The 24577-nt window shown below is 36.7% G+C and overlaps 1 protein-coding gene across 1 annotated transcript in view; it reads left to right on the forward strand.

Annotated features, from left to right (window-relative positions):
• Nucleotides 1-24577, forward strand: part of LOC126762995 (ecdysone-induced protein 74EF) — a 147071-nt gene that overhangs the window by 43570 nt on the left and 78924 nt on the right. The window contains exons 4-6 of the mRNA XM_050480138.1: nucleotides 18031-18782; nucleotides 18894-19082; nucleotides 19203-19671. Coding sequence (XP_050336095.1) covers nucleotides 18696-18782; nucleotides 18894-19082; nucleotides 19203-19671 — 745 coding nt within the window. The 5' untranslated portion in view covers nucleotides 18031-18695. The remainder of the gene's footprint in view (nucleotides 1-18030; nucleotides 18783-18893; nucleotides 19083-19202; nucleotides 19672-24577) is intronic.

Here is a 24577-nt window from a genome sequence, read left to right on the forward strand (position 1 = left end):
TTTGTCGTGCAGTTTTGAAAGAGTTCGTCCTTTTGACATCTGTTACTTGATTTACACGCAGCTTGGTTTGCCATTTTATAATAAATGGACTTACTACGGAACAACCTTTGGTGCCTGAGCCCAAAACAAGATGTCCACCGATGCCGATTTTCACATGAAATTTTTGTTGAAAAAATGTGCATGGTGTTATTGTATTTGTAACGGTTATTTAGTTCCCTGTTAGGATGATAAGGTTCAGATAAGTTGTCATCGAGGTCATCCAGGAGTAGGCTCAGGAAACGTGCTGTTTCACCTGCTCGGTTCATAGGGACAGGATTGTTAGATTTGTAGAGTTAGCTAGGTATGCAAAGAGGTGGTTAGTGTCATGCGGGGATTCGTGCATGCTGAACATATATTTGATAAGTTGGTGTCGAGTCGGGATAAGTAGGAATTTAACCTGCTACAGTAACCAGAACGTAGCTGCTCTCACTCTCGTTTCTCGTGGCAACTCGAGCTCGTCGTCTGGTGGTTTGGCTCCAAGTATGCCATTCTCTGAGGGGAATAAAGGTGTTTATGGCGGTCAGTACATGTCTGAGGTTAGTAGCGTCCGCAGTCTGGTCGGCGTATTGTCTTATGTCATCGACGTAGTTGAAAAAGGACCTCTTGATGCTCGTAGGAGGCGGTTCTGCTTCAAGCAGGTGACGAAAACACCCCAACAGAAACTGCCTAGAGAGGAGTTCATTATGATTCTTAAATAGGAGCATACGATGCTCACTGTGCAGATGTTCGATAGAAGACATCTGGTAATCGTCCGAAGTGCATTTTTCTGACATGTCTGAAGCTCTTCGTTTGAGTTTCACAGCATTCAAGTCATAATGAAGCCGATCATAATATTGAAGTCATTGGGGAACGCTATAGAGCCATGATTAATGACTTTTTTGTGCCTAAGTTGGTGGAAGTTGATGTGAACGACCTTTAGTTTCAACCAGACGGCTCTACATGCTTTAGAGCTAACGAACATTTAATTTATTGAAGGAAAATTTTGGTGAGCGCATAATCTTGCGTCGTGGACCTGTGGCTTGGCCTCCAAGATCGTTGAATTTGACACCGCTTGACAATATTTTTGAAGTTATTTGATGTCACTTTTGTATGCAGCTAAGCTCAAGACAATTGACGTCTCGAATGAGAATATTCGCGGCGTTACTGACTTGCGGCCCCAATAACTGCACATGGTGGACGAAAATTGGGCCTCTAGGCTGGTACTTATTAGAGCCAACCGCGGTTGTTACTTGCCCGAAATCGTTTTAAAACATAATGTCAAAACCAATACAGGGTATTGCAAGCTCTGGAAGCACTTGTCCAACATGAGCATAGCCTCTTGCGCAAACTGCTCTTTTTGCGACATGGAACAGGAAACTCCAGAGCACTTTATTTTAGATTGCCCAGCAATTTGTAGAAGCAGGCTCAAGGCCCTAGGTTCCATCTGCGTGGGAGCACATTACCTCAGTCGCGCCCAGCAAGCTTCTTGAATTGTTCAGAATGATAGACCTTTGTGACCATACATGATATAAGAAAGGGCACAATAGACCGTAGGTCGCTGTGCAAAGCCTCAATTTTCTATCTATCTATCTAACGCTAAGCCCTTATCTTTAAAATAAACCTAAAATCTTGGTCATAACATTAAATTATATGCATTTTATTTTTTCTTCAAAGCTAGGCGTCTTCAAAAAAAGCACCCTTCATTAGCATTTCTCATCGTTCTTATGTTCGACTGAGTATTAAGGCCTTCACATTGAGGCGCCCAGCTACTCTTACATAACACTTGCTATGTTTTCATGTAATTGCTGTACGAGTATTGTGTTCAAAGATAAGGCGAAATGAACCTTTCAAAGCAATGCCATCGCTATTGACATGCGCATTGGGGATTTTCAAGTGCAAGCTAAGGTTCAAAACGCGATTGCCTTTGCTTTAGTTGTTATAGTATTAATATTTGCTGTGGCAACTCGCCTTGAATGTCAAAATGTTAAAAAACCGTATGAAATTCTAAAATTTGTAGCTAATAAAATAATATTAAATAATTTATGCAGCTTTGGAAAATTTATGAGAAAAGCCTTGAAGAGTAGCACTCAAGTTATTCTTAACATGCTCTTCTGTTCGCTTTTCTACAATGTTTTACCGCTACAAACATACATATGTATGCACATACATATGTATTTAGACAAGTTTTTGTGTGTATCTTCTGCATGGGCCTGACTGCGGCTGAAAGGGAAATGTTTGATTTCGCTATTCAAACAGCCCGAGCACACTCTTCGCTTTTCCCGATTCACTTCCATTTCACATTTTCCTTATTCACCATTGTTATGACAAGTTTTCCTTCGACAAGATTCGTTTTTCCAACCGAGCTGGAGTGTATTGTACGGCAGTAGAAAGATCGGTTCATAGAAAATACATGCAACAAAACTGGAAATTGTGAATTTTCCAATAGCTAAATGACTAAACTGTATTACAAGAGTTTGTAGGTAAAGCACACAAAAACATATACATACATATAAAGCTATGTAAGTGCTTATGCACATACTTGGTTATGTTTGGCCAACGATTGAGTAACAAAACGAAAACTAGTTCCCGCCGGCAAATTGGCAACCAACTGCCAAACATAAACAGCGACGAGCAAAAACAACAAATTAGAAATGTGACCATAGTCGCGGTCGCCACTGCCATAACTTCGTGACAAATATTATTGCCAACCTTGACGAAATCAGTCTTTTCCGAATGGGGTTTTCCAGAGAAAGTATTACTTATAAACCCTTCCACGATGAAAATGTCGTTAATAAAGTATGTTACCGCATCGAGACTGTTCTTTTGCATAGCCAAAGTTATTAATATATTATCAGATATAACCAATATATAACCATTTTATAACCAAAACTCAAATTTTGTTTCCATATGAGTGGTTTCTGTTATATCGTTTTTCATTCGCCTGTCAATTTATGAAAAGTGATGTTTCGTTATTTTGCATTTTAGGTGACGATATATGTATGTATGTACTATATAAACGATCAGCGTGGCGAGCAGATTCGTTTAAGACATGTCCGTCTGTCTATACCCTAAATTTTCGATATATTGGGTAGTCGATAAAGTATTTTCGTATTTACTTTTCGATATACTGGGCAGTCGAAAAAGTTTTTTCGTATTTTGTCAATAGACGTCGTTGCAGTCGTATATCTTCAGTGCTACCAATCACATTGTGTCATACCATATGGACCTGAAATACTGCTCCCATTATTTTCCCACCAAGAAGCTGCTTATTTGTTGGAACCATCGATATCGAACCATTATAACATATAGCTGCCATACAAAGTGATCCTTCAAAATCCTATTCTTGTGTGGATAACTTTTTTATTTATCAAGATCTGTTACCAAACACAGATTGGCACAGATTATTACCCAAAGTATTTCTATAATATCCAAAGAAATAGTTGAGATCGGACCGCTTTAGAATATAGCTGTTAAGTTAGTTAAGGAAAGTTTACTAAAAAAATCGCTGAGGCATACGAATGGACCTTCGAAAGTTTATGGTGATGATATGGTATGGGTTGTATTGAATTTTATGCGTTATTTATACGCTTTAAAAATAGTCGTGAGTATTTAAATTGTGACCAAAGAACAGGTCGTCAAGAAGCTAGTAATCGTGCTAAAAATAAAAAATCTGTGAAATTATTATTATCGATGCAAATTTTACTAAAGATTATCGACTGATGTATTAAATAGGAATAAAAATAGTAGTTGAGAAATTTTAACAAGGAGATTTCGGTAAAAGAAAGATTAGTGCACGTTTTGCTTTACACAAAAGAAACGAACCCATACCCCTTGGAAGTTTTAGCAGAATAAACGGGTTTCTCTCATGAATCACCCTCCGTATTCGCCTAATCTGGCACCACTTCAAATACTTTCTATTCTAAAACTGAAAACCGACATGAAAGGCGCATTTAATGGTGATATCCCAGCGATTCAACCAGCCGTAACCGAGGTGTTGAAGCACTTAACTAACTATAAACCTCAAAAATAATCCATGCCTTCGATCGTTCCAAACGTTGTATTGAGCCAAGGGCACCTATTAATGATAAATTTTGAAGACTACTTAAGAAAATTTAACATTTCGAAGAAGGTATGTCCTTTTCACTTGTCACTCCCAGCTAGGTCCATCTTTCAGTGAGTGGTAGGAGTTCTAAGTAAAACTTGTACTATAGGGATTTACGCAGTAAGATAAAAGTTCTTATCAGATGACAGCTAAGTTGAAATCATTTCAACCCTTATTCCTCGCATGTTTTGCTTTTATCATATCAGACCAGACAAAAACACCTTGGATCTCATACCTTTAGACATCCAGGTGAAATAGAAGAAATAAAAATGAAAAACCTAAGTATATTTATGATATATCCAGGGCCGATAGCGCATAATCATGGGTTTTTTCCTATGACTTCACAAAGAAGGGTACATGACAGTCTAAGTGTGATCCCTCGTCTCGACCTCGTAGGGAACAGCAATCTCACCTAACTTTACCTAACCCATGTGCAAGAAAATAAGCTGTTCATTTGACGGGATCCGCCGTTATCATACAAACTGACGAGATATCTTCACAAAACTTGTATAACGTGGATAATTTCCCAAGACAATGGCACAATCTGCGAACAAATTTTTCAAACGGAGCCCTATAGCATATGGCAGTTTTACAAACTGATCATTCCAAAACAAGTCTTTGTATGGAAAACTTTTAAGAGTTATCTTCACGAAATTTCGCTTACATTGTTGTCAAACACAACGGTACAATCTCCAAAGAAATTGTTCAGATCGAACTACTATATCATATAGCTGCCATACAAACTGATCGATCAAAGTACAGTCCTTGTAAGGAAAACTTTTGTATTTGACGAGATATCTTGACGAAATTTGGCAAGAATTATTTTTCAGGGAAAGGTACAATCTCGGAAGAAATTGTTTAGATCGGGCGACTATAGCATATAGCTGCAATATAATCTTTCTTAAAAATCAAGATAAAGATCTTTTCATGCCCTTTATGCTATAAAAAAATACACTTCTGAAAGGTATTATAGTTTCGGTGCAATCGAAGAACGTTTCTGCCTGTTGTTCACTGTCTCCAGCAATTAATCTTTGAAGAATTAGTGATTAAAAGCACAAAAAAAGCACAATAAAAGCTAGTTCGGCGAGTGCTAGTTTCAAAAAACTCATATACCAGTATATTCTGAATATCATTATATAAGGTTTTAAACTTTATTCCCAGACTCTACTTGTAGGTTTATACGCACAAACAAATGCACTTACATTGGTGTGAACAATTTGAGCGTCCTCTCTATGTTATTATTATTTAACTCCAAAAACTTTTTCTACTACAAAAAAAAAAAAAAATTGTGTAATCGCCATAAATGTGGTATAAAGTAAGTAATAAGTATTTCACAATATGTTGGCAACATTATCACATTGTCGGTGTGCAGCCCGTTGGCAGACAAACTGCAATGCAATGGAGAAGAAGACTGGTATTGCTTTATGCCCACTTGTTGTTGTTGTTGCATTTTCAACTGCAACTGATTAGTGTCGCTATGTGTGCTGCATATTGCATGTACATATGTACCATACATACATACATATGTTTGTATGTATGGGTTTGCGCTGCGCTGGTGGCAGTGGCATTAGATACTTGCTAGACAACTACTACTACGCTTCACTGGTAGTCAGTCGTTCCATTATTACTGCAGCGCATGCGTTTTGGGTAGAAAAACCACTCACAGCCCCACCCGCCGCCATAGCCCGCATGGCTCAACGCTCATCGCTCATACAATATGCAGCTGGTCGCCGAAAGTAGTTGCACATTTCGCTTTTCGCTATCGTCAGCTTCGTGCACGCCACCACCGCCGCCATCACCTTCGCGTTTGCCACCGCCAGCGAGTCGTCGTTGTTGTCGTCATCGTCGACGGGTGCGCTGCATTTTGTTGCACATCGCCAACAACAAGTTTGCCACAATGTGCAAAAATAAACACAGCCGACGCTTGCTCGTTCGATCGGCATTGCTGTTCGTATATTAATGCTGTTGTTGTTGTTTCTAATGCTAGTAATATTTGTTTGGCGTTTTTGTTGTTCACTCTTTCTTTTTGCATGTCCATGTGCTGTCACTGTATGGGTGTGTTGCGTATACATATGTGTGTGTGTGTGTGTATGTAGCTTTTGCATTTTGCTTTTCATTGTTGCGCTTTATTGTTATTGTTGCTGCGCTGTTGTTCCTAATGCAATTTAGCTATGACTATGCATGCTGAGTGGTGTGCAATTGCCTAGCCTACAACAACAAAAACAACAACAACAACAACAACAGCAGCAGCAGCAACAACAACTAGCCAGGCAACTCACTCTCGGCTCGCTTCGTTTCGGCTGAGCTCAGCTCAGCTCAGCGCACCAACTCACGTAGTTCAATGTTAACGAACTGCAGCAACAAACCGACTTTCACTTATAATGAATTTGGCTCAGCCGCATTCGCCTGTGCAATGGCTCCGTTGCATTATTTGCAATGACCCCCCCTCTCGGCCCGAACCCACTTCCACCACATACACGAGTACGTGGAGCGTACGACCGGAGTGCCTCGCATTAACTTGCATTGTATGTTGCCGACTAAGCGACTAAGTGGAGTTAGCAATAGAAATAGCAGCGGCGACGGCAACAGCAGCAGCCGCAGCAACAACAGCAGCACACCAGTAATAGCAACAACAATAATAAACATATCGCAACTGGTTGTTTTTATTTTCCATAGTTCAATAACATGTTATGTAAAGTGTTTTCCTCGGTTTATCTGGTTTTTGATGTTGCAGTTGAGGTTTTTCTTTCAACGACGCTGCGCTTCGCTGTCGGCAACATTTTGCGGCAGTGGCAAGGCTGTTCATTGCTCGTTGGTGTGAACAATCGTTCGTACACACAAACGCATACATGTAGCTGTGTGTTTTCGTCTGTGTAAGCGCGCTGCATTGCGCGCTACTCGGTTTTATGGCATGTAATCTATGCAGGGCAGTTGTAATTTCATTTCGGAGTTATTGAACTCTAAGATTCCGGAAGAAAGGGGCTTCGAATTACACTGGTCGACACAACTCAATTTTTTTCACTTTTATTGCTTTATACAACTTTTTTTCTATTATTTTTATTTCTCTCGTTTTCTCATTGCTAGATATCTGCATAATTTTTGTTGCTTTTTGAATGCACAGTTATTTATTTGTAATTTCCACGAGTTCGCAAACAAAGCTTCGCATCCTAATCAATCATTACCGCTTCTCATCAAGCTGGGTTAACGCTATTGTTGGCACTTTTTGCTTTTCTACGTTCATCTGCACAGGTTGACGCCAGCGTGTCCGCACGTAATTTGCCCGGGAGGGTGCGCACCGAGGAAGGGTGCGATTTTAACTAGGTTTTATAGAAATGAGTTTGATTTATATTTGCATGAGCATAACTGTATTTACCTTTATTTCGACCAAAAGCAATTACATACATACATAATAGTGCATACATACATACTAGCACACATACATACATAAATACTTATATATGTACATACACATGTGATGTGTATGTATGTATTTATATGTGCATTGTTGTCACGTATTAACACTTTCGTTGAGAATTCCCAAGCATTAATTTAATTATGAATTTACGAGGCGCAATGACTAAACACACTTACATACACACACACATACATACATATATTGGTGGCTTCGTTCCCTCGCAGCAGCTAATTACTTAACTGTGAAATATGATTATGCCCGCATTTGCATTTTAATCATTTCAATTATTATGATTGTTGTAAATACAATTATAAGTTGTTCATGTGGACAAACGGCAATTGTTTTCTAATGCCTTACAAGGAAGCTGGCCAACTGATGTTAAAATACTCACTACTTTCGTATGCAAAAACATTTCATTTCGTTAGATCTGTTTATTTCGCCTATCAGCTATCCTTTCAGGGGGTATTCTAGTCTAGAGGCTCGAATTTCGAGCTTTTTTCAACAATTAATAAAAAAGAAGCACTAGATATTTTTACTATCCGTTTTTTTATCATTTGTTTATTAAACTTAGAAGAGTACACAAAATAAATTTAAAAAAAAAAAAAATTTTTCATCGAGTTATGCGTCCTTGAAGAAAAGGGGGGAAAAAAGAGGCCGTGTCCTCATCGCCATAATTTCTACCCTTGTCGTCATCTGAAAAATAAAACAATGACAGATTCTTAATGAGTACGAATGTCGCTATGTCATGAAGCAGCAAAACAAAAAAAAAAAAATTTTCATAAAATGGCGGCTACTCAAAAAAAAGGTCGATTTTTCACTAATTTTTCAATTTTGTCGATTTTTTTTAAATACTATAAATTTCAAATTTTTATTTTTTGTTGCTTCAGTGATAGAGATATATTTAAAGAATATTCATGCCAAATTTCAAATAAATCGACTGATTAGAACTTGAGATATTGTGGCTACCGCATCAAAAGGAGTTTTGAGAAAAACGCGTTTAAAGTTTTACGTTATACGATATTTGCTCAACCGGTCTAGTTGCCACGTCACTAAAATGGCTATAACTTTGAGAAAAAAATTTGAGTTTTGAAAAATCCTTTTAGGGAAATATTTTTGAATATCAAAACTATCGAATTATGAAAAAAAAAATTTCGATTTTTTCAAATTTCTAGACTAGAATGCCCCCTTAACAAAAACAAAACGAACATTAACTTCGGTTGCACCGAAGCCATCTTCACATATACAAAAGACTCCATACAAGCACTATATTTTGATCGATTAGTTCTTATAGCAGCTATTTAGTATACTATAGTATATAGTAGCCTGATATTGTAACTTTAGGATGTTGTAGCCTTGCCTTGAGCAGCAATCCGTGGTAAATTTTGTGAAAATATCTTACAAGCACTTGATTCTGATCGTTCCGTGTGTATGGCAGCTATGTACTACTGTGTTTAAATTGAAAGGTGAATTTTGTCCATTTCATCTCTTTGAAAGTAATCCTCTCGCGCTGCAATACATTTATGCCAACGAATTTTCCAGTCATCATAGCACTTGGAAAAATCCTCCGTCGTGATAGCTATCAGAGCCTTCTTCGATTCAGCTTTTATATGCTCAATTGAGTCAAAACGGTGTGCTCGGCGTGGTCATGTGAATTTGCTGAATAGCCAGAAGTTACACGAAGGTAAATCAGGCGAATGCGGTAGTTGCGGCTCGATATTAGTTGAAAATGTGGCGAAATTATCACGAATAACCAATGATGAGATGGTGCATTATCGCACTTCTTTGTTCAATAAATTCAGACATAGTAAAAATCGAAGAATTTACTTTTAGAGCCTCACAAAAACGATGCGTTTCTCAAATACTAATGAATATTTTAATGTGAAATTTAGCAAAGATGTCACTAACAGTACTACCAAGTTATATAAAAAAATTTACAGATTCGAAAAACTCGCGAAGTATAAATCAAAAATTCACCTTTCAATTTGATCACAGTAGTATATGCTTTAGTGATCCGACATCGACGGTACCGACAAATGTAAAGCTTTTTGGGAGAAAATTATGTGTACAAAGTTTCAGAGCGTTATCTAAAAAACTGAGGAAAAAGTTCTCGTATATTTAAAACGTGTATACAAACGGTCAGACGGACAGACGAACATGGTAAAATCATCCCTGTTGATCATCATATATACCCACATATATTTCATAGTGTCTGACGTTTCCTTTCGTCTGTTATAAGCTTCGTTATTCATTATTCAACTATGACTGGGTTACAACCATAACTAAAGTGTTATCCATTTCAAGGTTCCCTACTTTTTTAAAGAAAAAACATAGAAACTTCAAATTTAAGGGCGAATGTTTATTATTATCCGAAAAAACATTCTTTGGAAATTATTTTTTGAAGATTATCTCTTTCAAATGTTGGCTACGGCTACCTCTCATATGTTCCATCCGTTGAGTTCAATTTTCTATGAGTCGTTCGAGCATTTCGACTGGTAACTGGTGAATGACACCAGTGTGATGTTTTGCTCCAAGGCCTGAATCGAAGCAGGATTGTCCACATTGATTTAAGACTTAGCATATCCACACAGAAAATAGTCTAAGTGTCTATCTTGGTAGCCAATCGACCGGAGCAAAACGTTAAATTATCTACTAACCGAAGTGTTCTCTCAATAAATCTATTGATTGATGCGATGTGTGGCAAGTGACAACGTCTTGTTGAAACCCAATGTCGCCGAGATCACGAGCTTCAATTTCAGGCATCAAATAGTCGGTTATCATGGCGCGATAATGGTCGCCATTGACGGTTACGTTCTTACCATCATCATTTTTGAAGAAAAATGGACCGATGATTCCACTGGCCTACAAGAACACCAAACCGTTGTATTTACTAGATGAAATGGCAGCTCTGGAATCCCTTCAGGTTGCTCTTCGTCCCAAACTTGACAATTTAGCTTTTTTACATACTTATTGAGTCAGAAATGGGCTTCATCGCTAAACAAAATTTTTCTCGAAAACGACGGTTCTCGTGGATCTTTTCAAGAGCCCATAAGCAAGCGGTGTCGTTTGAGAAAGTCGAGCGGCTTCAGTTGTTACACAAGTTGTACTTTGTACGCTTTCAATATAAGATCTCGAGATAAAATGTGTCACATCGTTCCATACGTCAGTCCAAGTTGCTATGTTAGTCAGCTACGGCTGCTATAATTTCTGCACTGCAACCTGGACGATGATGAAGAGAAGATGAAGTATATGGAAGCTACGCAAAGTATTAACCCGATTTTATCCATTTTAAGATATATCCATACTGTTATTAGACGCTAATTTTATTTTATTACGATTTATCTTACATCTATTGACCGATATACACGGTTTAAAGTCAAATACCTCTATAATTTTTAGTTATATGTGGGCTAAGGAAAGTTTTAATCCATCTTAAGCCAGGCCTACTAATATCAAGAAAAGATTTTCTACTATTTTCATCACAGATTGACCAATATTTTCGATAAAACCATAAAGGTTGTGGTTCACATTAAGTTTTTATATGTTCCAAGTAAGCCATAACTTTTATTTCAACCAGAGAAAATCGGTGATATTAAAAAATTTTGGTCCGATTTCGACAATTGTTGGAAGTGTTAACGCTCTCGCAACATGTTAATCATCTTAAGCTAATTGAGAAAGATACAGATACAGTTGAACTTCGCTAACTCGTATCAACATAGTCCACAAATAAACATCGAGTTAAAGAGACTTTGAGTTTTGGAGGGAAATTTGAATAAAATTTTACCAATTCCAGAGTTTGAGTTATCTAGAAATTCGAGTTATAGAAGTTCGAGTTATGGAAGTTCAACTGTATATAAATACGTTATATATATTTAAGTAAGTCCAAGTAAACACAAGTCGCCTTCTACAAGCATTGGACCCTCTGCTCATAACCCATCTCCTTCTTCAAGCATTGGACCACATTTTTCCATCTGCTCATAACCCATAATTCAAATTTAGCCAGAAAAAATAGTTGATACTTCGAGTGCCAAAAAAATTAAAAATAAATACATTAATTATATGAGTTCTTATAAGCTTTGATCAGGAACTACACAAGTCTCCTTCTTCAATCTAAGAGCGCGTTGTTATGAGCTAAACACGGAAAGAAGTGCAGTCCTAGAACGAATTATATAGTCTTCAAAATTAAATGAGATGAAAACTAAAAGCTCCGAATGTCCCGCCTGCTATACGGGTTTAAGCGCGGAGAAATCTTCTTCCAAAACCTGCTGGTATTATATATAATGATATATATCGATTCTCTAATCACATTCACACTTTGTCGGTTATAAGAAAGCTCAGCAAGATTCGGCACACATACAAGTATTTGCAAAGAATTAGTTACAAGAACTATTCACTCTTTATGATTTTCGCTTCCAAATTAACCTCTAAAGGTTTTTTTTAAGTTTTTATTGTATGAAAACTGGGCAACATATTCGGTTTTTTTCGAAAGGTCGCTCTTATTTCCAAATGATTGGTTATTTTAAAGGGTCCTATTCTTATTCGTCTTCGTAGACACCGATTAAGCGGTTATAGCCGAGTTTACAACAGTGCGCCAGTCATCCTTATTTTTTGCTGTTTGGTACTAATTGGAGATTCCAAGTGTAGCCAGGTCCTGGTCTTTCCAACGCGTACCGGCACTGTGTCGAAAACTCTAAGAGCTGAAGTCTTTTTGGGCGACATAAATATACATATCTCGTACAGCTCATCGTTCCATCGATTGTGGTATTCGCCGTTGCCAATGCGCAAAAGACCATAAATCTTTCGCGGAACCTTTCTCTGGAAAACTCGTAACGAGACTCATCAGATGTTGCCATCATCCATGGCTTTGCACCATATGGCATATATGTATGAGTGACCTATAGAGTTTGGTTTTTGTTTGTCGAGAGCGGACTTTGCTTCTCAATTGCCTACTCAGTTCGAAGTAGCATCTATTGGCAAAAGTGATTCTGCGTTGGATTTCGAGACTGACATTGTTGTTGGTGTTAATGCTGGTTCCAAAATAGACGAAATTTTCTACTACTTCGAATTTATGACTGTCAACAGTGACGTGTGAGCCAAGTCGCGAATGTGATGACTGTTTGTTTGCTGACAGCAGATATTTCGCCTTGACCTCGTTCACTACCAGACCCATTTGCTACGCTTCTTTGTCCAACCTGGAGAAAGCAGAACTAACAGCGCGGTTCTTCTGGCCAATAGTATCGATGTCGGTTTATTACCATTCTAATATCGCTATTCTAACAGTTAACAGCCAAACAATTATGGGGCGAATATAAAAAAATTAGAAAGCCGCAAAAATATCCTCAAATAGATAGGCCATAATATTTGGCGAAAAGATAAAAAATTGTGTTTGTTGCATATAAGGCACTCAGCCGAATGCTCCTAAACTACGCAGTTAAAAATCATAGACAACTCTTCTCCAAGCAGTTTCTGCTGTAATTCTTTCTCTAAACACATGAAATCTTATGATCATCTCCAGCATCACTTTTTGAATTAATCCTTGTCTATAGTACGGAGTTTCGTCAGCATACAGTTCCGGCAGAAGTCAATATTTCAATATTAAACACATTGGAAATTCGTATGAAGTTAAAGTGTTTGTAATATTTCGAGTCAACTGAAAATTTCCCAAGCTGAATTCTCTTTTCCACACGTTTCAGTTTTTGCCCTAAAAACAAAAATTCAACATAAACAAGCACTTAATTATACTCAATTTAAACCTTGCCCATAAAAATTTATTTTTTTTTTCTATAAATTATTGACATGTTTAATTTATTCGCATTGAGAAATGCTTGCTTATGAGTCAAATTAACATCCCTGTGCTGTATTGGCTACAACCGCGCGTACACTTATACTTGTAGTAGCTGGCAACTGAGTAGCCAGTCGTGGTTTATCAGCTATTACTACCAACCCTTGTTATGGCATACAGAAACGTCAAATCAAGCAACTGGCCGAAGAATTTTTGTAAATTGTAAGTTGTTTATATTACTTGTAGTATAAAATTTAGGCCAGTGCAGAAGCCTTTGAAAATGGTAAAAAGTGAAATATATTCATATTTAGTAGATAGAAACCCATTGAAAACAAAATATAAACTAACAAAACTCAAAGTTAAAATAATTTACGAGCGATCTGGGGTCGAAAAGAGGAGGGCAGGAACTTGGTTGGATTTTTATGGTTTAAAAACGAAATAAACCGTTTCAGCAAATTTTATATATGATATGTCAAAGAATTATGTATTTATATATTTTTCAAATACCGTTAAAGTTTTATTCCGCTATCAAATGTAAAATATTACACAGATCTTCAACTTAATTAACATATTTTTCACATAACCCCAAAAATTTATGTCAAAAAATCAAATAACCAATTTTTTGGTTTTTTTCATCTTGCACAAAAAAAGTTAATCTTCCGAAATTTAGTTTTCTGACGTAAACTTAACGGACTTTTGTGATTTTCAACATATCGTATTTGTTATTTAAAATATTAAGATGGAAACCTTATTTCAACTTAAAATTGAAAAAAAGAACACTAATTTCCAAAAAAAATGTTGGTTTTTATTATTTTTTCTCACGATAAACTCTTTACTAAAAAGTCAGTGGAATTTCTGTATTTGAAATATGTACTTTTTGTTAAGATACAAAAATATATGGTTATGACTATGGAAAATTTTCTCAGAAAATGCAAAAAAGTCACAATTAAACAATTCAAAGCTATTTTTTTATTTCATCTACGTATTATTTCGTAGTATTAGCTGTTCGTAGTTTTTCCGAAAGTCGAGATAAACTTTTTTTAACCGTTAAAAGCACAATTACCCGCCTTTCCTTCCTTTTGTATTAACACCTTTTCATAACCCCGATAAATTATTTTTCAATCAAATAACTTTTGTTGTTTTATCATTATTATTAATTTTTTTAAACTTACCACAATTTTTTTTATTTTATCTCTAAAATTTCCAATGGTTGTCATTGAAAAAATAACCTACGATTTTGTTTTTATTATTCAGAAATTAAAAAGTCAGTGGAATTTCTGTATTTGAAATATGTACTTTCTGTTGAGATACAAAAATATATGGATATGGGAACCTTTTCTCAGAAAATACAGAAAAATCACCATTAAACAATTCAAAGATTTTTTTCATCTAGTTTTTTCGTAAGGAAAAGAAATAATCTTTTTAACCGTCAAAGCGAATTACCCGCCTTTCCTTCCTTTTAGCTATATGTTTTTTAAAAACTCATTATTATAAAATTTTTTTTATTTTATCTCTCGTTTCCATATTCGAAATCTTTGATTATTCTACGCACTTGCTACTTATTTGGGAAGCAATTTTAGGGGCTTAAAAAAATCGATTTTTTTAAATTTAGGAGTTTTTTGGGAAGGAAAGAAATAATTGATTAAAGCGAAATTTCTAGGGCTTATAGCTATATGTTTAAAAATCATTAATAAATTTTCTGGATACGAAATCTTTGATATTCTGCCTTTGGGAAGCAATTGCCCGATGCATCTCGCATGTGCATTATCTCTTGAGCGGTTTCTACGCCAATTAAGAAGAAAACTAAAGGAGTCAGATATAGGGTTATATATACCAAAGTGGTCAGGGTGACGAGTAGAGTCGAAATCCGTCTGTACGTCCGTCCGTCCGTGCAAGCTGTAACTTGAGTAAAAATTGAGATATCATGATGAAACTTGGTACACGTATTCCTTGGCTCCATAAGAAGGTTAAGTTCGAAAATCGGCCCACTGCCACGCCCACAAAATGGCGAAAACCGAAAACCTATAAAGTGTCACAACTAAGCCATAAATAAAGTTATTAAAGTGAAATTTGGCACAAAGGATCGCATTAGGGAGGGCATATTTGGACGTAATTTTTTTGGAAAAGACGGCGTGGCCCCCCCTACTAAGTTTTTTGTACATATCTCGGAAACTACTATAGCTATGTCAACCAAACTCTACAGAGTCGTTTTCTTCAGGCATTTCCATATACAGTTCAAAAAGGGAAGAAATCGGATAATAACCACGCCCACGTCCCATACAAAGGTTATGTTGAAAATCACTAAAAGTGCGTTAACCGACTAACAAAAACGTCAGAAACACTAAATTTTACGGAAGAAATGGCAGAAGAAAGCTGCACCCAGGCTTTTTTTAAAATTGAAAATGGGTGTGGCCTCGCCCACTTATGGACCAAAAACCATATATCAGGAACTACTCCACCGATTTCAATGAAATTCGGTATATAATATTTTCTTAACACCCTGATGGCATGTACGAAATATGGGTGAAATCGGTTCACAACCACGCCTTCTTCCAATATAACGCTATTTTGAATTCCATCTGATGCCTTCTCTGTATAATATATATGTACATACATTAGGAACCAATGATGATAGCGGAATAAAACTTTACAAAAATACGGTATTTGAAAAATATGTAAATAACGTATAATGAAATCTCGATTATCACTTTATCATGCGAGAGTATAAAATGTTCGGTGACTTATTTTTAATAATTTATGTTCTAGTTAAACTCAAAAAAATTTCAAAAAAAAATATGAAATTTGCATTTTAAAATTTTACAATTTTTTTATAAATTGAAAAAAAAGTGGTTTATGACCAAAAAAATTTGACTTTATGTTGTTTAAAAATATGTTCAAACTTGACTTTTCCTAGTTTAAATAGAAGATAATTTAATGGCAAAGATAATAAACTTTGCCCCAATTCCATGCGACGTTTAGTTTTTTTTCTATCCTGCCCGCCAATTAAGGAAAATCGTAAAAATGAAAAACCGAGAAATCGCGCGTCAAAGTTTTCGTTTTCTGCCCAAGCGCTCATACATATGTATATCTGCTAGACGCTAGGTCACTATTTCCCTTCTAGCTTCGAAAATATTTCGAGTTCACATCTATAACTTTGGGAACATCTTCTTAGATTATTTTCGAAGAGATTTAAGCAAAAAAAAATCGATTTTTTGAAGCTTCTAAAGCCGGCTCCCACTTAATATGCACCAAATTTGTTGTTAATTTGAATTTGAAATCTACGATATGCACAAAAGCAGGCCGTATATACAATATTAGTGCAAACAGTACTACAGCACCATCTAGCGGGATATTTTGTACTTGGCTTTCACTTCCCAATATGCACGTCTAGCGCCATCTATCGACCAAGCTTGATCAAAATGGAAAGAAAAAATAATTGTCATTTACATTCAGTCATCCATTTAAATGGACTACGTATGGACATGCCTAAAAAAACGTAAAAGTTAATTTTGAATAAATATGAATCAAGCGGTATTTCAAGCCTGCCTTAGAGGACGTCATAAGAATGTTATGTGCCAAATTTGTTTCAAAACTTTCAATCCCATTTTCATTTCAAGCATTATTTTTGAGTGATTTTTTGCAGTTTCATTTGTTATGAATTATACCGTTATTTTTGAAATGGTCGTTATTACTCGACTTTCGTCTTTCATTGATTAGATTGTAAAATAAAATATTTGCACAGAGCGTATTATGTACATAAGTATGAAAAGTTTATGAAATACATAGATTCATCAAATTTCAAAAATTTTTAGTGGCCCTTGGAGCGGTCGAGATAGCCGAAAACAGGTTTTCGCACAGCTGTCAGACAAACATCGCCATAAACTACTACCGGCTACAGTAACACTTTTTAATAAAAAAGGAATAAAGGAATTGGTGCTTGAGAATCGACGATTAACAATCAGAGATCTCATTGACATCGCTGGAATATCGGAGGCATTTGTGAAATCCATTTTGAAAGCTTATTGGGGCCTAAGAAAAGTGCAAACACGATTGGTTTCAAAATCACTTAATTTTTTCGAAAAACAGCGTCGCATTAACGTCTGTGAAATAAAGCTTTCCGACTACCAGAATGTCATGAAACGTATTATTATCAGCGATGAGTCTTGGAACTATGCTTACGACCCGAAAACAGACGATCAATCGGCCGAATTTAGGTGAAAAAGCAGGTCAAAAAAGGAATATTACTTTGAGGAGGGCAACATAGATTTTGAAGAACAAATTAATCATAGTAGTATGCTTCTTATATCAAGTCGTCATAATTGTAATATTTCACAAAGTTAACTGTAAAACAAGAAAATCCGTTAACTTTGGTTTCACCCAAACTATAATACCCCTCACAAAAGCAAAAATTACATACAATAACTTGATTTTGATTTGTCAGCTTGTATGGCAGCTGTATGTTATAGTTGTCCGTTATCGATAGTTCCAGCAAATGAGGAGCTTCTTGTAAAGATGTGTGGAAATTTTAGCTCAAACACATCGCGTTGAAAGTTTTAAAATGCTCATTCTAGGTCACAATGAAAAACATGACAAAAAACTTGTAAGATTAGTTATAATTTTAAGCAAACGTATTCACAAAGTTTTGTTCTCCTATATTCAGTGAATGCCTTTAAAAATCAATCACACTAATTTTGTCTTCCGTATTTCTCTTTTCAGACAAACCGACGTTTCGATATCACCAATCACTGTTTGGAAGCCCTGTTCTTATAAACATTCGGTAAATTTAAGTATTTGAAAAGAAAAAAATCAAAAACACAAAAATTATAGAAACTCCAAAGCCGTGATATTAGATATTTTCGATTTTTACTATAACATATATATACACCGTATACAATTTATCGGAAACTATATTCGTCCAAAATTTTTAATAGTTATACATTATACACTGCGAAATTACGGACTATTTGTACAAAGAAAATATTAAATTAAGAACGTAATTTAGTGATTAGCCTGATAAATAATATAAATTCCGTCGTAAGTAAAGTGCCTCCAATTTCTACAAAAGAAAAACAAATAAAAATTAAAAATTAAAATAAAAAAGTAGTTAAACATAAACTAAGAACTGTTAATATAATAATTAAGTGCTTTAGTGAACACAGAGAGAGAAGATAAAAGTAAAATAAAATTACCTTAAAGTGCAATAACGTAAAATAATTTAACGCTGACACGAACCGTCACTGCCTTACCAGCCGAATCGGTAGAAAACCGATACCGTTCAGCGCAGCTCTCTCTTACCGACTGACAGAATACTTTTCACGAGCGTGGCACACAAACACACGCTGGCACTGGCGGAAGTTTGCAGTGGCTCTGCCTTATCGGCGATGCCATTTATCGATGACGCACTACTCTGGTGTCCGGATAATGATGGCCGTATGGTTGGTGGCTTAGATATCGCTCCATGCATGCAAGTGCGTATACTACGCCTCAAAGTAGGCTATACATATTCCATACATTTAGATGTCGATAATAATGTTCGATTGATAAAATTATAACGAGCTTTCTTTCTTACTGCGCTTTAGGAGGAAGCCGCCACTGGCAGCAACAATGAGAATGGCAACGAATCTACACAACTCGATGAACGCAACACGGAGCTCAACTCACTTGAACCGCTCTGCACTGAGTCTTCCGATGAACTATTCCGCCAATTGTCTGAAAGCAATTTCGAAATCGAGAGCTTACTGTCGGACCTGGCCACAGTTGAGGTTAAAGTAAATAGCAATTTTATTGAATTGAATTTGAAATTAGTCTAACGTGTTTATTACACATACCCCGAAACCCTCTTTTTATTTCAAAATACTTCTTCCTTTCTTTGCAAAATTCTATTGAAGGAGGAGAACAACAACAGCATTGGCGAACAAGTAGTGGCCGATAGTTTCGTATCGTCGTTGGAGGCCTCAGCTGTTGTTGCCAATGGTGTACTTAGCCCTGCTTGCGCTAATACAAATGGTTCGGCGGGTGGTGGAGATGTGGGCATAACGATAGAGGGTGCTGCCGAGTCCACATTATTAGCGTTAACTTCACACTGCGAATCGCTCACTGCGAAACCGTTAAGCCAAAGTCAAAAACCAACAGCGAATGCGCATATTGGGCGCCGGGAGGACCTAAGAGGCAGTAATTCTTATGTAAGCAGCAGCAGCAGCAGCAGCAGCAATGAGAATGTGACGCATGCGCATGAGGCGAATGCGCGACGCTTCTTAATTGCATCCAATCCGTTGCTTGCCGAAAAATTACTGGCCAAAAGCATTATCAACACAGACAGTAACAACAGTGCGCCGCTGAAAACGACCGAGTTCGATGGTAAGTGCAAGAATTCTTTTTAATGAGTTTCTGAAAACGATTACGTAGTCGGCAGTAAGGTTAGAGAGTGCTCTGACTTTTAGCTGAAATTAGTGAACAAGAAAATTTTTGCTCTGGTTGCAACCATGCCCAAACCATAGAGTTCGGTTGGATTACCGCTTCAGAAATAAAAAACAAAAAATAACCAGATTTTTGTCAATTTTACACAAATTTTAACTTTCACATATGTTTGGCACCGCAGGAGTGCTTAATCCAGCTAGAAGGAAATGGTTTCAAGACCAAAATAGTGCGCTTTTCAGTGTAGTAACGTTGTTGTTGTAATATCTTATAATTATATGTCGTTAGCTGTTTGCGATGCGCATTTGAGAGTTACAGGCAGCACTTGTGGTTCCAGCCTGCGCTAAAAAGTGCTTTGACGCATGCGCAAAGGTTTTACGACTCCGTCTTGGTGGAGAAATTCCTTTTTTTCGTATGTTAAACATTTTTGTAACTCCTTAGCTTTGTTTTCTATAAACTATTATAATTGATTTTAACTCTTAATTGTTTAAAATCAAAGAATAAATAGAAATTCGTATTTTCATTTGCCATTTAAGCCATTTGCATTAGTAAAATATATTTAAAATATGCAAAACTGAATTTGGCAGCATTAAAGATACCGGTTATACTTCTTTAATGATGAAGTATCCGCAACTTAATTTACAATTTTATTTAACTGAAGATTCTAGATTCCATTAGAGTTAAACTTAAACACACTAAGGTCACAGTGAGCCAGTGGTATCCTTCGTTTAATTTCCTTTTATACCCTGAACAGAGGATATGAAGTTTTTCCTGAGTGTGCAACATCAGAAGAAAGCATCGAAGACCTTATATAATGTATATACCTACTACTGTGAGCAAAACGGAGTAAGACGGAGTAATTTTAAACTTCTTAATTTATTCTTCAAAATCTATGCCGTCTGCCTCAATATAATCTCCCTTGACCACAGCACACTTGTGTTTGTTTGTTTACTCCAACCCTCGCGATAGTTGTTAAAGCCAATTTCCGAAAATAGCCGTCAATGTGCGTAGCGATTCACGTTTAATGTCTTCAATTGACTCAAAAAAGTTACCCCGGAGCGGTCGTTCGTGCTTGCTGAATAGGAAGGCGGCACGATATCGGTTGAAAATTTGGAGAAAAAATTACGAAGAATCAGTGCTTGTCGGTCATTATTCCGACCTCTTTGTACGAATAGCTTCGCGCAAATGATGCATAACACTCAAATAGTCAATGTACTACATTTACTCGAAATCGGTTGGTCGGGTCCTGAGATATGTGATTTTATCAGAGGACGGTGCCACGCCCATCATCCATTTTTTACCCCAATTTCCATAAAGCCTTACCATGCCAGCTAAATTTTGATGCTTCTGGAGTATTTGGTGATTGATTTAACATCCCATTTCAAGAAATTTTATACTGTCGGTGGAAGTTCTGGTAATATTTAGGCTTGGTAAATTTAGTTGTTGTAGCTTTAGTGATTTGAGAGATATATACATATATTAAACTTATTAGAGGGCGGGAGCACTCCCATTTTTTTAATTTTTCCCCCCGATGCCCCTTGCTTCTCCAATCTCCTGTGCCAAATTACAGTTCCATATCTTAATTAAGTGATTAGTTATGGCTTTTTATAGACTTTCGATTAATGGCGATTTGTGGGCGTGGCAGTGATCCGATTACGCACTTTATCTATCTATGAACTCGTAATTTTTTTTGTACTAAGGAACCCACATACCAAGTTTCATCCAGATATCTCAATTTTTACTCAAGTTACAGCTTGCATGGACAGACGGAGGGACGGATGAATGAACGAACAGACAGACAGGCACTCGGATTTCAACTTGTCTCCTCATCTTGATCATTTGGCCGGTCGGAAAGTTTTCGAACTTCGGTAATCGAAGAAAACTGTCAATATAACTTTGATTTTTGACCTGCTTTGACGTGGTTTTTTCGGCTTTAACGCATCGTTAAAATCGCCGAATAATCTTTATGTACTTCAAAAAGACAAACGTATACTTAACACTAATTATAAGTTTGATTTTGGCATAAATTAAAAGTTTGATTTTTGTGACCCCTGTCTTATTGGAACTAGATAAATTAAAAAAAAAATCTGCCCCTTTTGTCTATACCACCTTAGCATATAGCTGCCATTTGATCAGAAACATTATGGAATTTTTTATTATATCTTCACAAAATTTTTTTATTATGCAATTTTTTTCGACTATAACACATAGCTGCCATATTAACTTAAAAAAAAAATCAAGTTCTTGTAAGGATCTGCTATATTTGTGTAATCTAGCATCTATCTATTGCGGAGCAAAGTTTGATTATTAGAACAAGTTCAGTTGGGCTTAAGGGATCGTCTTAGTGTGAAATTTTCGAAAAATCGACTTTTTTTGTGTTGCAGTAATCAACATTCTCTCACATTTTGAATTCAAAATTTAAATTATTACGGTCACTACAGCGTTTCTTGTTGAAAGAGAACGGAGTAGGGAACATAGCGACTCCAATATTTAAATGCGTTCTTCTCAGAGTGCTGTTTTTCCAAACAGTTTCCACTCTCAAGGGAAGAGTTTTGAAGGTATTTAGTTGGAGAGAATATTTTTAATGTCATTCTCTATGGCGCTGTGGAAGCTTTTATTTTATTTTTGAAATCTTCCTATTACTTTCTACGAAAAACTGTCGAAAAAAGGTCCAAATTCAATAGTTTTTATTCAAACTGCCGCCATTTTGTCAAATTAAAAAAAAAAAAAATACATAATAAAGCTTCCATATCGCTATGGCGACTTTCCTACAGATTAATAATCTTTTTGAAATTTTTGTTTCACATCCAAATTGCGGCCGCAATCGTGAACATCGCACAGGACCTTTTTTTAACGTATCATTTCAACAATTTTTTTTTTTACTATTATACACCCAATTAATAAACATAAAAAATAATTTTGCATTCGCAATTAATGTACATATTTATATATAAAAAATGGATTAATTAGTTAATTCCAGCATTATAAAAAAAATTGCGAAAATCAGTGATTTTTCGAAGGGTCACACTGAGACGATCCCTTAATATGCTTTCGATTACAGATTACTCATACGCACCCGTGTTTCAACGTTAACAATATTTAGCATTCAGCACACTTTGACTCTATTAAAGCTAATAACTAATGTGTATAAATTCATAGTTTATGAAGAAATTTTATTAACAAATATAACTGTCTGCAGAAGAGTCAAATTTCAATGTAAATCCCAGAGTTTGGAACAGTGTTATGAGTAAACCTTAAAAAATAATAACTCAACCAGCAAAAAACCAAAAATTTTGTAACTGTTAAAATTGGTGACAGGCTTGTTATTTGCATTTGCCGAGATCTCCTGTCAAAGTTCGCTATTTTCGCTGCTTTTACCGATTCCTAGTTTCGCGCTTACATACATATGTATATATATACATGCATATGTACGCGCTGCTGACCTTGAATAAAATCTGAGTTTGTTAAACCATGGCCAGACGTATGTAAGTTCATGAAACTCTGTCTGGGGTACCACTTTACCACACCGTTTTCGGCGTTTCCTTTTCCTAAAGCGAATGTCACATACACATACATATACATACATTTACTAAAGTGTATTTGTAAATGAGAGCAATTTTAGCGAGCCTGGAAACCTAACACAATACAAGTATTTTAATGCAGTTCGCACATACATACATAAGACAGACCTAGGGATATGATATGGTTTTTATTGTGTAGGAGCAGGCGGAACAAGATGCCACTACCTTGAAACTGCGGATAACAGCACATTATATATAAATGCGCTAAGCGTTAGAGACATGGCGGATGACGAGGCCGACGATGAAGAAGAAGAAGCAGGCGTCACAGCGCCTACTGCGAACCACACTGACTGTCCCCGAGAAGGCAACAATCCAGACAAGTCAAAGAACAAATAAGACGGCTGTGACGACTAGCGACAAGCCGAGACGCACCAGACATCGAATTCGTGCGGAGTATAGTACATAAATGTACTTACATATACATCGATATGTATGTATGCGCGAAAGTGGCTGACGTGCTTAGTTTAGCGTCTTGCAGTCAACGCACGTCCGTTTTATTTTGGTGGGTTTTGGTGGCGCCGGCGTACCTTTTGCCAACATCCTTATAGTCTTGAAAACCAAAAAAAAAAAAAAAAATGTGCTTGTTGGCTGACGCGGTGGCCGGCGGGCTGGGCGGTCGCTTTCTATTGATGTCTACTCGGATATTTGTCTGCGAGTGCTAACAATGTCAGGTCAATAAATTCTCAGCGTGAGCATGAACGTTCAAGGTCAAAAGGATATTGCCTCTTTCCGTGTATGGTCACAACCGAACCGCCAGACGGGTGTGCAACTTTTCGCCACCAACGAACACAAATGTGTAATGCAACAAAATGAGCGAAAATTCGAGAGCAACAACAAACAACAACAACCGTTATATTACCCAGTTGTGAATAAAATGTTATTTTCCGCACTCATTTCACTTTCACTCGCTTCTACTGGCATAGACTTTTTCGGTTGAATCACACATAAAAAGTGGGTCCATCATGGGGTGCGTGTTCGTTAGTGAAAATGGGCCGTCTGCGCTCTTTTGATTGGCAGCGAAAATTGGTTGTTGTCTGTTGTTTGTTGCCTAAAATGAGTTCACTGAAACAAGCTGTTCCGTAGCGGGTGGGTATGACTTCTTGGGCGGCCGAACAGGCAGTGATGATGAATTTCTTCATGGCAGCATTTTCTTCAGTGATTTGGCTGCTGCCTCAGCTGTCATCCTGTTAGATGGTGCAGCACAGTGCAGCTGTGTCGTCTGAGGCTGCGTCTCGGTTTGCGCCTAACCACTTTACAAGACTCAGCAG

Source organism: Bactrocera neohumeralis, chromosome 6 (genome assembly GCF_024586455.1).
Source record: "Bactrocera neohumeralis isolate Rockhampton chromosome 6, APGP_CSIRO_Bneo_wtdbg2-racon-allhic-juicebox.fasta_v2, whole genome shotgun sequence".
Classification (NCBI taxonomy): domain Eukaryota; kingdom Metazoa; phylum Arthropoda; class Insecta; order Diptera; family Tephritidae; genus Bactrocera; species Bactrocera neohumeralis.